The 13,199-nt window shown below is 38.1% G+C and overlaps 1 protein-coding gene across 5 annotated transcripts in view; it reads left to right on the top strand.

Moving 5' to 3' along the window:
• The window catches only part of CFH (complement factor H), a 138,682-nt gene extending 128,983 nt beyond the window's left edge, over nucleotides 1-9,699 (top strand). For all 5 annotated transcript variants that reach the window (XM_081322661.1, XM_081322662.1, XM_081322663.1 and 2 more), the window contains 3 exons: nucleotides 4,886-5,068; nucleotides 6,081-6,277; nucleotides 8,082-9,699. In XM_081322661.1, the coding sequence (XP_081178787.1) occupies nucleotides 4,886-5,068; nucleotides 6,081-6,277; nucleotides 8,082-8,087 (386 nt within the window). In that variant the 3' untranslated portion in view covers nucleotides 8,088-9,699. The remainder of the gene's footprint in view (nucleotides 1-4,885; nucleotides 5,069-6,080; nucleotides 6,278-8,081) is intronic.
• Nucleotides 9,700-13,199: the final 3,500 nt, after the last annotated feature.

Genomic DNA, 13,199 nt, shown 5'->3' with positions numbered 1-13,199 from the left:
CATGTCCCCAACCAATGCATATATAATATATAATCATTCATTATACTTTTATAAAGGAATGTATAATAATTAAATATCACAGGGAGGGGGGGGAAATCACATATTCATATCTTACCTCCTGCTTAGTTAAATGTTCCTTTGATTGTCATACTTGCTTTATATGTCTCTAATACCTCTATTATCACATTTAGGAACCAACTTTCAACTGTACACAAAATATTCCATAATTTCAAGCCTGTTCTTTTTATCATAAACTTTTCCTAAATTAACAAACTGGCAATAGAATTTCTTTTTCACATTCCAATATTTCCTAATTTTAAGAAATTAAGAAATTCTTAATTTCTTTGTCTACCTAAAGGACAACAATATCACTTGTATATCTCTGCCCAGCATAAAACCTTTTTGCACTTCCCCAATTTTGCTCACTCTCTCCCAGGTACATTCATAGGAACAAATAATAAACTACTCTCCCTGTAGCTTTTCACACAGATTTTTCACAATTTCATAATTAATTTCTTTGTAACATTTATGTGCCACCACTTGTCCTCCAGGAGACCAAGACAAAGCAATACCTCCTCGATTTTTCTTCCTCAGAAACCCATCTTGGAGGGTATGTTAGGCTAAAAAAGCATGAGTGGTCCCAAGTCATCCTTTGAAGTACCCTGGCTGACGGTCAACTTGAATTTGGGTTCCCCAGCCCTAGGCACTGTAACCACTTCACACTGAAAACACATTTTAAAATTTCTCCTGATACACCATCTAATTTGCTTACCCTACCATTTTTTCCATCATTTATGGTCTTTTTGTAACTTTACCTTTGATGCTAAAATCGGTAGCATTCTTCCATATTTTAGTTCCATCCTTCAGTCTATCCCTATTCTTTGCATACTCATGTGTAGCATCATATATGCATGCTTTTTCCAGCATCCCCTCACTTCAGTTTCATCCCAACTAATTGTTTCCCTTTTTAAAAAAACAAAAAACAAACAGAAAACCCCCCAAACCCTCCATACTATCTACAGGAGGCTCCATGTTCAGGCTTTTCAGCTTACTCCCATAATTATGAAGGAAATTTTTAAATTTCCTTCATAATTGTGCTGGATTTTCTCTGCCCTTCTTAATAATAGCAACTCTTAACTATTCTCTTTGGCTACTTTTTTGTTTTGCAATTCTCTGAGCACATTATAAACTGTCTTGCTGTCATCTTTATTTTTCTTTCCCACAACTGTTCCCTTATATATTTTTCTTGTTTACAGTCTTTTCCAGATCAACACTAAGCATCGTCTTAGCACTTAGCTGCTCACTAACATTATATTTCATGTTTATTAGTATCATACGTAATCCCACTCACTTTTGAATCATATTTTTTCAGTCTGTTACTAGCACCTTTTTCATGTTGGTTTTCTAGTAATTCTTAAGATTAATCTAATTGCTAATGTAGTCTGGGGGAATTATGGTTTGTCTTCAGTTGAATTACTTTCACCTTATTATTAATATTACTTTGCTCTATGTCCATCATTTTTTCTGAAGACCAAAACATGTGCTGCCCAAAAACAAAAACTCGCTTAAGCTTCATTAAGTCTTTCACATTTTTAATAAACTATCCCAGGATGCTTGTAGGTTCATTTCTTTGCTACATATAAACATGAATAGATATATGCTTAACACATGTATTCAAAGCATAAAGCTCTATCATTAACCATTAAACCCCAAATAATTACTGTTTTTCCTCATTCTGAATGATTCACTCACTTTTTCTGTAATCTTTCATTTTCTCCCATTTTTCATACTCCCCAATTTTATTTTATTTTATTTTATTTTTTTGCCCGAGATTGAATTCATTCTGAATGCTACACACATTTTCCCAAAACCCATTTTTGGATATTTCATGATTATCATTCAGTGGAGCATAACTTGCACTATCTTCAACCTACATTTTTGTACCTTAATGCATTCCTCACCAATCTTGATGCACAAATCCACCTTTTCTCACTGGTTACCCTTAACCATCTTGAGAAGACCTATATTTCTATTCCTTGGGGCTCAATCATTGCCATTTGGGCAAGGTTGGTAAAGTGATATATCTTCCACTGAAATCCCTAGCCAATAGAATCTGAGATCCAGAAAGCTTTTCAATCATTGGCCAAATGTTCTTCCAATGGTTTGTTTCATGTCTGCTAATTTGAGTAACTTGGTCTTCAGTTTGGCTGGTTCCTGATTTCCCTGTAAGAATATGCTAATATAAAGTTAAGAACTCTTCAAATTCTGATTTTTCTTTCTAGTCTTTGAAGTCTGCCTTACATCTTCCTATACACCTTTTAGTTGTATTGCCCAATTTTTCACTGGAATTTTATTCACAGAATCTGTTCACAAGATCTGATGCTTTCATCAAAATGCAAATTACACCCTTTTGTTATGGCTGCAATATGATGACATTAGTACAAATGGGGCAGAGGATGTACACTTTTGTCTTCATTCTCTCCCCCGCCCCAGCCACTTGACATCTTTCCTTCTCATAAATGCCTCCTCCAGAAATAAATCAAAGCCTTCACAGAAAAGAGTGTAATTAGAGGAATGGATAGGAGTTCCGGGCAACAGGGTCAAAATGGGAAGAGGTTTTTCAGGAAATAGAACGTTTTCATGTAGTAGTCTTAGATGGGAGCCAGAGAGTGGCCCATTTCAGATGAAGACATCCCTTATATTTAATACCAGTGGCATGTTCCTGAGGTCATGGCCAGTCCCTGGACAGCAGACCCTCAGTAGCCCATGTATTCAGCTGTTAGTAAATGCTAGGTCAGTTAATAACAAAGCTTCCCTTATTTGTGACTTTATTGGTGAAGAGCAGCCAACCTGGCATGTATCACCAAGTCCAGGCACACTCCAGAATGGGGAGTCTCCCTCTCAGAGATGTGTGCAGCTGGGTTTAGGGTTTAGCACCATTTAAGACCTCAGGGCAGAGGAGAAGGAGTTATCATCCAGGAATCTCTTTTGGCCACCATATTCCTATCCAAGGTCATCTACAGCCCAACTCATGACAGTGGCTACACTCCAGATATAATTTTCTTGGAGCAATGGGAATGTGATCTGGTAGGATACCCTGGGAATTCTACTGATGATCCTCCCAAAACCCGGACTATGACCTGGAATAAGAATATGGCTGACGCTTTGGATAGGATTGCATCATTGCAGCCTCTCCTAAACCTTCTCTCATGGCCTTCTCCATGATTCATGGAGGAGTTAAGGGTTTGAAAAAGGTCAAGATATTTTGAGAGGCACTGGAGGAAAACAAGGGACAAATCTGACAGGACACAGATCAGAGTCATTATTAAGGTAGCTTTGTGGTGGTAAGAGTGGTGAAACAATACATTATTTTTGTGCTCTTATCTGATTTGCAGAGTATCACCCAATGGCCATACTTAAGATGATAGGGTTCCTCCTGGGAAGGAGGACTTGGATGATCATCTTCAGGGCCATGTGGAGGAATTTGTAGAACACCTGATGGAAAAAGTTGCTTGTATCCATTCTCAATTGGAGACCAAACACAGAGCAGGTCCATTAGAGATGGATTACCCAGTTATCTGGGAAGAGATTGATCTTGTTAGGACAGGGTCCTCAATGCTATCAATGCAACCACCTGCATTTTAAATCCATGTCCCTCCTGGCTGGTGAAAATCTCCATGATGGTGACCTCCAAGTGGTGATCGATGCATCACCACAGAAGGGGGCATTCATAGGACTTTAAAGAAACGTTATGCTGAATCCTCTTTAGATGCTGTGGGTGTCTGAATGGGGGAACCACAGGCTTCAAATGAACCCTGATAAGACTGTGTTGCTATGGCTGCTTGGAGCCTTGGGATCTGGGCATTTAACATCTTCTGTTCTGGATGGGATTGCACTGCCCTAGACAGATCCTGTGTACAACTTACGGCTTCTCTTAGATTCACAATGCCTGCTCAATGGTGCATGTAACATTGCTCTAACATGAGTTGCACTAGTTGATCGTTTGCTTCTGGATCCAAATCAGTGTATTAGACATCATCTTTAAAGCCCCTCATGGTACAGGAGACTGTTTCACCCCAATGGGATTGGCCCACCCCACTCCTTCCTGCAAAAGGAACATGCTGCAGACTTTCTCAGTCAAGGAACTTTGGCAAAGAGACTTCTCTGCCATGCCTCCCCGCCCCCCCCCAAAAAAAAATTAAAAAATTCTGGAAAAATCTTGCTGCTGAAGGCAAAATACACCCTCACCCTCTAGGCCTTCTGGATTTGCCTCAAAACCTGGCTCAGCCAATTGGCCAATTGGGACCATGATGGGGCATTTTACACTGGAAATGACTGGTGGACTAAGAAAGAAGATTCCACCAGTGTACTGATTATGTACTCTATTAATTTTAATGTTTATAATTTTTTAAATATTTTTGCTTTTATTGTTTTGCAAACTGTCGCATCACTTCAATAATGACATGAATGACATAACATCCAATACAACTACACAATTTATTTGTGCAGGATTTGAACAGTTATTAATGGAGAAAGGGTAATAAAATTAAGAATGCATTGTGCCATTTATCCCAAAGCAATTGCTATTCATTTTAACACAAATCTGACTTAAGGTATTAAGAAAATAATGACACAATATGTTCTAAAGTTGAAAGATAACACTAGGGACCACACTGGTAATCATTTTGTGCCTATCAGTTAAATAAGCTGTAGGACATTGTTGCTTTTTAAAAATAAGAATTTGTATACTTTTGCAATGTAATTTCTTATGTATGTTTAGAGCATTATTTGTGTTGCATCACTATAATATTTGTAATCATGAGCATATTATATTATAAACTATAATATTTGTAATCATGCTCAATAGATTCTGTATGTATTATAGATATTGGGGGGAAATGTGGACGCCCACCTTCTGTGGAGAATGGAGACATTGTGGACTCACCCAAGGCAACCTATTTCCAGTCTGAAACTGTAACTTATCAGTGCCAAAATCTCTATACAATGGAAGGTTCTTCCAGAGTGACTTGTCAAAATGGTCATTGGTCACCAACACCAACATGTAGAGGTATAAGTAATATCTATAATTCTTTATAGATTTATTCTTTATAGATAAATATTGTACTTTGGGAATGGAATAAATTTGATGACATCAGAGCTGTTATGTTAGTATGTTAGTGTCAGAAGATATTTTACTGCCTTGTAATGGAATTAGATGCTGTAGTATTTTGAAGCAAGATAAAGTAACTCTCTCAGGGAGAAACTGCCTAATAATGGACAATTGTACAAAATCTTCCACCATTTACAAATGTTGTCCTCATTTTGTGTAAACTTGCTGCTGAAATTCTGCTTTCCCTGAGCTACATTTCATAACAGACACCTTTTTAGTCAATGGCATGATTGAAAAGAACTTGTAAAAATTCAGATTTTAATTTACTTGAGTTCAGATTTCCTTTTTTCTTAGTATTTCACAGCTGAGAACACAGTGCACTCTCATCATCATCATCAATCAATCAATGATTCCTTGAACAAAAATTACAAAAAGCCATGTTTCCCAACAATCCCATAGGATTTTTGTTTTGTTTGTGTTTTTGGAATGATAGGAATACTTGAATCTCTAGGGAACTAAAATTACTGTTTTTTAAATAGGCATTTTATATATGAAGGCAGACTGTTCTCTTTTGACTTAATCACATCTGCCCTGATTAGTCAGTGTTGAAAAAGAAGATATAAGGTGACATTTTAAGAGAAGTTGCCTGAACGTGGTCTTCTACTAATTGAGATCTTCAGTATGAGGAAATTTGGAAGAAGGAGACTAAAAATTTTTTCTTCTTCCTTTTACACATGTAACATTGTCTTGCTTAAAAGAGGTTTGTGTGTGTTAGGCAGTTTAGTTCATGACTGATAATAGTTGAAAGACAAAATGAAAAGGGAGGGACAAAGAGGGAGAAAAATTCTTTTACATAGATCTCTAATCATTTTATCCTATTGTAACAGAATTTTTAACCTAAACTTTAATTGTCTTATCAAATGAATACTTCAAAATTTCTATATGTCATTTGATCTGTGTCCTTTTGCAGCTGCTTGTACAGCAAGTGAAGAAGATATGAGAGAACACAATATAAAGCTGATGTGGAGCAATGGGGATAAAATATATTCCACAGATGGAAATACTGTTGAATTTCAATGTTTAAGAGGCCATAAACTACATCCAAGTTACAGAACATTAAGAGTTAATTGTGTGAATGGGAAATTTGACTATCCACGTTGCATTCCTGTATGTATACTTTTAGAAAAATACTTTAATTCATCAATATTAACATTTCTTTCCCTTTTCTATATGTTTATTTATGCATTGAAAAAATAACTTAAAATAGTTAAAAGTCTGGCAGATAAAGTTGTAGATGTAATAGATTCTGAGGTAACTTGGTCTTCTGCAATTCTTCTAAATCAGAACACTTCTTAAGATTCCTATGAACTAAATAAAATTCCCTCCATTCAGAGCAATGGGAGAGAAGCACTATGGGGATGGGGGTAATACTTTAAAATAATGAGGAATGGGGCACGGAATGATGAATCTGCCAACATTTCATCTCTTCTGGTCTGTTGCTGAATCCTGACAGATTCCAAGATGAAGACTAGGAGATTTCTCTGTGCTGGGGGTGAAATGAGTGGAAACTCTACTTTAAACCCAGTGGGCTAATTTCACTGATTTCATTGGCCTGAGTGCAACAAATTTAGTTGCCTCAAAATGAATGGTTCCAAATGGATGCCCATACATTCTACTTTAATTATTTCATTTGCATTGATATTGAAATATTCTCCTTCTCTTTAAACTTGCATATTCTTACTCACTTACTCATATGTCTACATGCATATTTATAAATACCTGTCAGAAGCCATAGGACCAGAACAAAAAATAAAATTAATTGAATTAGTAATCACTAATACTAATATAGCAATAAGCACGTAGACTTATATTCCACTTCAAAGTGTTTTACAGCCCTCTCTAAGTAGTTTACAGACACAGCATATTGACCCCAAATATCTGGTCCTCATTTTACCAACCTTGGAAGGATGGAAGGCTGAGTGAACCTTGACTTGGTAAGTATCAAACTCCTGGCAAAGGGAATGCAAAGCCTGCAATACTGCGTTCTAACCACTGCACCACCAGGTCTGTGTAATCATACATTATTTATTACACATAAAATAAGGTATCCCATGAAATATTTCTAAGCTTAGAATAGATGGAAAAATAGATTGAACAAAATGATCCTCTGAAATGAATTGGACAATATTGATTGATTATCCATCACTAAATGAAATTCTATTGATCCCAATCCCCATAGTTCTTCTTTCCCATTGCTCTGAATGGAAGGAATTTAGTTTGGATAACAGAAATCTTATTATATGATGGGTTTTGCATTTGAAATTGCAATTAGTACAAATGGTATTAGTGAAATACAAATCTGTGTTGAGCTTTACATGTAAATAACAAATATTTCTATCGTGGACATTTTATTAGAACATCTTAGTTGATAAAAAATGAGGACTTTCTTGGCCTTGCTGGACTACAGTTCCCAGTATCCTTCTATTGGCTCTGTTGTCTGAGGATAATGAGAATTTGTTTATTTGCTGCATTTGTGTTCCATCTTTCCTCAAATGTATCCTCTGTGAGGATGATTTAAAGTTTTGTAACATCTAATTCCCAAATCCTATTCAGAGTGGGATTCATTCAGATTCATTCTGAGTGCCAGAGATTATTTCCCAAAATATCAAAAATGCCTAATAAATTGTTAAAGGTTATTACATGTCATTGTGTCAAAAGTCATCTTAAAAAAAGAAAGAAATTGCTCAGTGATAAAACGGTCTACAGTTTTTGAGTCACTTGAGTGGTTTTATTCATTTGATGTAAAAATGGCAATGCTGACATTTCAGAATTTTATTGTCCATGTAGTTTGATACCTTAAAATTATTGCAGGATGCATTCTGCTGAAGATCAGATGAATCAGTTTAAAAAAGAATTACATAAAATGTACAGATGCAAATTTATTTCTTTACTGTTCATTTTTATTTTACAGAACTAAGTAAATGAACAAGAGAACATATACAGCATCTTTAAACCAGAAGATGAATGTCTGAAATCATATATCATTCTCTTTAATATGTTCACATGAAGCTGGATTGTATACAGTTATAAACAGTGGATCCAAATCTAAAAGCCTGTTTTATAAAAGACAAATTTTACCAACTGTAATTACTGGGAAAATGATAAATTTCTAGACCATCTTCAAGCAGATAAAATATTATAATGTAACATTATATATAACATCCCCTAAACTCCGCTGAAGATGTTACCTAGCCTGGTAATAAAATATTCAGATACCAACACACAAGCTCGGAGAGCAAACTTCCACCCTCATAATGTAACATTATAAATACATTTTTAAATGCATCTGGAGGGAAGAATGTAGATTATTTTCTCTCTATATATATTAGCTATAAACATTTGATTAATCTGAATTATCAATCAGCAGCCCATTTTAAAGCAATGACAATAGATCATTGAAATTGATGTTTTTACATATAGAGGTGTTAAGTTCTTTAAAAAATAAAAAAAAATCCATAAATGATTTTTACCATCAAACAATTTTGTATATATTTTGTAAAGATACATTTAATACTCCAGTTCACAGTCTAATCCAAGATCCAGAAAGAGTGACTCTGGAAATAGCCTAATCTACTTTGATGTTCAGAACCTGATGGAGGTTCAGCCAGATGGATTTCTATAATTGTTTTTGTTTTGTTTTATTTTTGCTTATTTGTTTTTTACAGTACAAAATTATATATTTATAAGTAATTAAAGATTAAGATAAAGTTTAGAAATTGGCACGGGCTTTACAAACTACATTCCTACAAAAGCTGTTATTTAACACAGAATGGGCTAGAATTTGCCATGACTGACTCATTGTTCTATACAAAGTGAACCCATTCAAAGTGAATGTTGTAGCAACTGTTTGAACTAACAAATTCCTCATTTTTAGTTTACTAACATAGACTAACAAGGCTATGCTTCCTTTAATGAACAAAGAGAAGGTGACTTTATAAGGAATTTGATGTGTCCTTCTTGAATGTGATAGAGCTGTTTGGTGGAAATTTATACAGAAGTATACGATATTATTTCACTGGCCTTTTCTAAGCATTAATTGATTTGCCAGATTAGGTCAGCCAACTGATGCAGCTGATGGAATACAAGTAATCCTTGTTTAGCAGCCACAATTGGAACCAGCAATTCAGTTGTTACAAAAAATAGTTGCTAAGTGAAAAATTATGTGACTACTTTTGATTTTATTTCAGGTCCCTTTGCTTATAGCATCAGATGAATATGACCCCATATGCCAGTGATGACGAACCTATGGCACGTGTGCCAGAGATGGCACTCAGAGCCCTCTCTGTGGGCACACCTGTCGCTGCCACCAGCAGCTTGTGCAGGTCCATTAGGCCACTGCCGGAGCCCAGAGTGGCAGCCCCGCCCAGCACAAAGGAGGCAAAGCAACCAGCTAGCAAGCTCAAGTAAAGGTGGTAGAGCATGCCCCCATGCACTTGCTAGCCTCTGTGTGGGGGGGCCGATAGTGTCAGGCAGCAGCGACCCCTGCCTCACCTTGCCTTGCTCTGCAGCAATGGCATCCCCATCCTACCCCGGCCTCACCCTGCAGGACAAGCCTCCTGACCACTGCCCCACCCACCAGAGACCCCCTGGAACTCCCCCAATCCTGCCCAGCCCCCAAAGGCATCCCCCCACGAGCAACATCAAGGTGACCATGCCCAACCTGGCCATGACCACCTAGTCTGCCATACCAGTGCGGCCACGCCCATGCAGTGGGCCACACCCTCATCCCCCTGAGGGCACCGCAATGCTGATGCGGCCCTGGCACTTTGAGATAAATAAGTGGGTTTGGGGTTGTGGTTCGGGCACTCGGTCTCTAAAAGGTTCGCCATCACTGCCATATACCTAGTGAGGCTAAATGAACGGACTCACAAGGAAGCCAGATAAAAGGGAAGATCTTGTAGCCTTTTATCCTGCTCCTAACCTTTTGGAATGTTCACTCTGATGCTGGGATAATTAGCAAGAAGACAATGTTTATAGTTGCATTGATTTGAGGGAAAGGGATGACAAGCACATAAACAAGCACACCAAGAGGAATATACATTGAAATGCACGTACTAGTGCCAGCTGTTTGCCTAGCCCTAGTGCAACTCATGAACCTCTTAGGATGTGTCTTTCTGCCAGGTTCCTGATTTTACTTGTGGGAAGCTTGCAGGGAATATAGGAAATTGCAGTCATGTGACCCCTGGGACACTGTGAAAACTAGAACTTTGAGGACCATTGGAGATTCCCCTTATTCCATGCCATTGCAGTTTTGAATGGTTGCTGAATGAATGGTCATAAGTAAAGGATTACCTGTAATTGCAAAAGCTTGGCTCCCATGATTGGAATACAGAAATGTGGTATGGAAGTGTATGAATTTCTAGCTGAGAAGATAAATAAATAGAAGGGGGAGAAGAATGGAAGAAGGAAGCTGCAAATGGGTATATTGTATGCAGTGCTTTTTTTGCAAAAGAAAAAGGTGCCGGAACTCACACATGTCATACAACCCACTTTGCCTACCCTACAAGGTTCCATCCCAAAAAGGTGCTGGAACTCCGTTCTGGGCGTTCTATGAGAAAAAAAGCCCTGATTGTATGAATGAACCTTTATTGTCAAAGTACAACCATGTATACATTGAGATTGGCTGAGCCTCCCTTTGTGCCCCCACCCCCAACTCACAATGACAACAAACCCTCCATCTTATTACACCATGTAAGCTAATTGCACAACACACCGGCCTCGCAAGTCAATCATACATAAAGTTTATAAAATTATTTCCTGTTCAAGAGCCTAACAGTCCATGGATAAAAGCTGTTCTTCAGCCTGTTGCTATGGCTGGCTATATTCCTACCCGATGGTAGGAGAGTAAAGAGATACCATCCAGGGTGTGAGTCATTCCTGAGAATTTTCCTCACTCTTCCAAGGCAGCGAGCCCTGGCGATGTCATCCAATGGTGTCAGGGGACAGCCCACAATGTCTTGTGCTGTGCTCACCACCCTCTGTAATACTTTCCTATCTGCGGCTGTCAGACCAGCATACCAAACCACAATACAGTACAAGAGGATGATCTCTATAGTAGACAGGTAAAAGAGGGTCATTAGCCGTATCTATATATGTAAATAGATACTGATGACCAAATATTGAACTCCCATAGGAAGGTATGAGACTGCAATTGTTAAGCAGAGCTCCACCTGATCTCTGAGGTCCTCTTTTAGCACCCACCATGCAGATGGGTCCATGTAAGAAGACCAGGACTGCAAGAAAGATAACCAAACCTCAAACCCAAAGCTTTTTGGAGCTCCTGAATGAAGGAATGTCTAGTTAAAAAAAAATAGATTGCATTCCCACTTCAGAGATGTATAAACTGTAGAAGAAGAAATGTGACAGGAAAACACTCAAAACGATATCTGTAAGAGAGACTATTCCCTTGATACCACCTGAAGAGGTATTACCAAATTAGGGGAAAGAAGCAGGATGGTAAATTCCTCTCCCTGTAAAATGGGGATAGCAGTTGTTGTTGTTAGCTGCAAAGTCATGTCCAACCCATTGCAACCCCATGGACAGTTGCAGTTTGCCTCACAGAGGGCACCAGAAGTAGAGAAAAGAATTCAGACCCAGGTCGATAGAGATGCTCTGAACCAGCCAGGCAGCATCGTCTCTCCAAAAAACTCCCTGAGCAACTGCCCGCTGAACTTTTATTCACCTCCTCTTTCTGAATACCAAATACAACATTACATAAACCCCATCAATCTCAAAAAAGTAGGATACATAGTGATAATTGGATACATAGTGAGAACTACTCAGGTGCCTATGAGATCATTACAAAAACAAGATACTAAAAGATATATGTGAAAGCTTTATCATAGCGTTTCCCAAACCTCCCACATGCCATCCTGTGCGAACCAGGAGAGTGTGCTCATCACTGTAATTCACGTAGAGGCCGATAAGAAACGTTTGGGAAAGCTGAAGGTTGAGAGGCCAAAAAATGGCTGTTCCCACAATGGACAATGTTCCTTCAGGCCTTCCTGTCCTTTACCATCTTCTGGAGTCCATTTAAACTCACGCCTACATCTTCAGTGACTCCATCTAGCCACCTCATTCTCTGTCGTCCCCTTCTTCTATTGCCCTCAATCTTTCCCAGGATTAGGCTCTTCTCCAGTGAGTCCTTCCTTCTCATTAGATGGCCAAAGTATTTGAGCTTCAACTTCATGATCTGGCCTTCTAAAGAGCAGTTGGGGATGATCTCCTCTAGGACTGACCGGTATAATAATAATAATAATAATAATAATAATAATAATAATAATAATAATAATAATAATAATAATAATAATAATAATAATAATAATAATAATAATAATAATAATAATAATAATAATAATAATAATAATAATAATAATAATAATAATTTGAAAGGGACCTTGGAGGTCATCTAGTCCAACCCCCTGCTCAGGCAGGAAACCCTATACCATTTCAGGCAAATGGCTGTCCAGTCTCTTCTTAAAAACCTCCAGTGTTGGAGCATTCACCACCTCTGGAGGCAGGTTGTTCCACTGGTTAATTGTTCTAACTGTCAGGAAGTTTCTCCTTAGTTCTAGGTTGCTTCTCTCCTTGACTAGTTTCCATCTGTTGCTTCTTGTCCTGCTTTCAGGTGCTTTGGAGAATAGCTTGACTCCCTCTTCTTTGTGGAAGCCCCTGAGATATTGGAACACTGCTATCATGTCACCCCTCACTCTTCTCTTCGTTAAACTACACATACCCAATTCCAGCAACCGTTCCCTATATGTTTTAACCTCCAGTCCCCCAATCATCTTTGTTGCTCTTCTCTGTACCCTTTCTAGAGTCTCGACATCTTTTTTACATCGTGGTGACCAAAACTGGATGCAGTATTCCAGGTGTGGGCTTACCAAAGCATTGTAAAGTGGTATTAATACTTCACTTGATCTTGAGTCTATCCCTCTGTTAATGCAGCTTAGCACTGTGTTGCCTTTTTTGGCAGCTGCAGCACACTGCTGGCTCATATTGAAGTGATTGTCTACTAGGACTCCGAGAT

The sequence above is a fragment of the Vipera berus genome, assembly GCF_964194415.1.
Source record: "Vipera berus genome assembly, chromosome: 3".
Taxonomy (NCBI): Eukaryota; Metazoa; Chordata; class Lepidosauria; order Squamata; family Viperidae; genus Vipera; species Vipera berus.
Note: the sequence above shows the minus strand (reverse complement) of the source record. Positions and strands in the feature narration are given on the sequence as shown.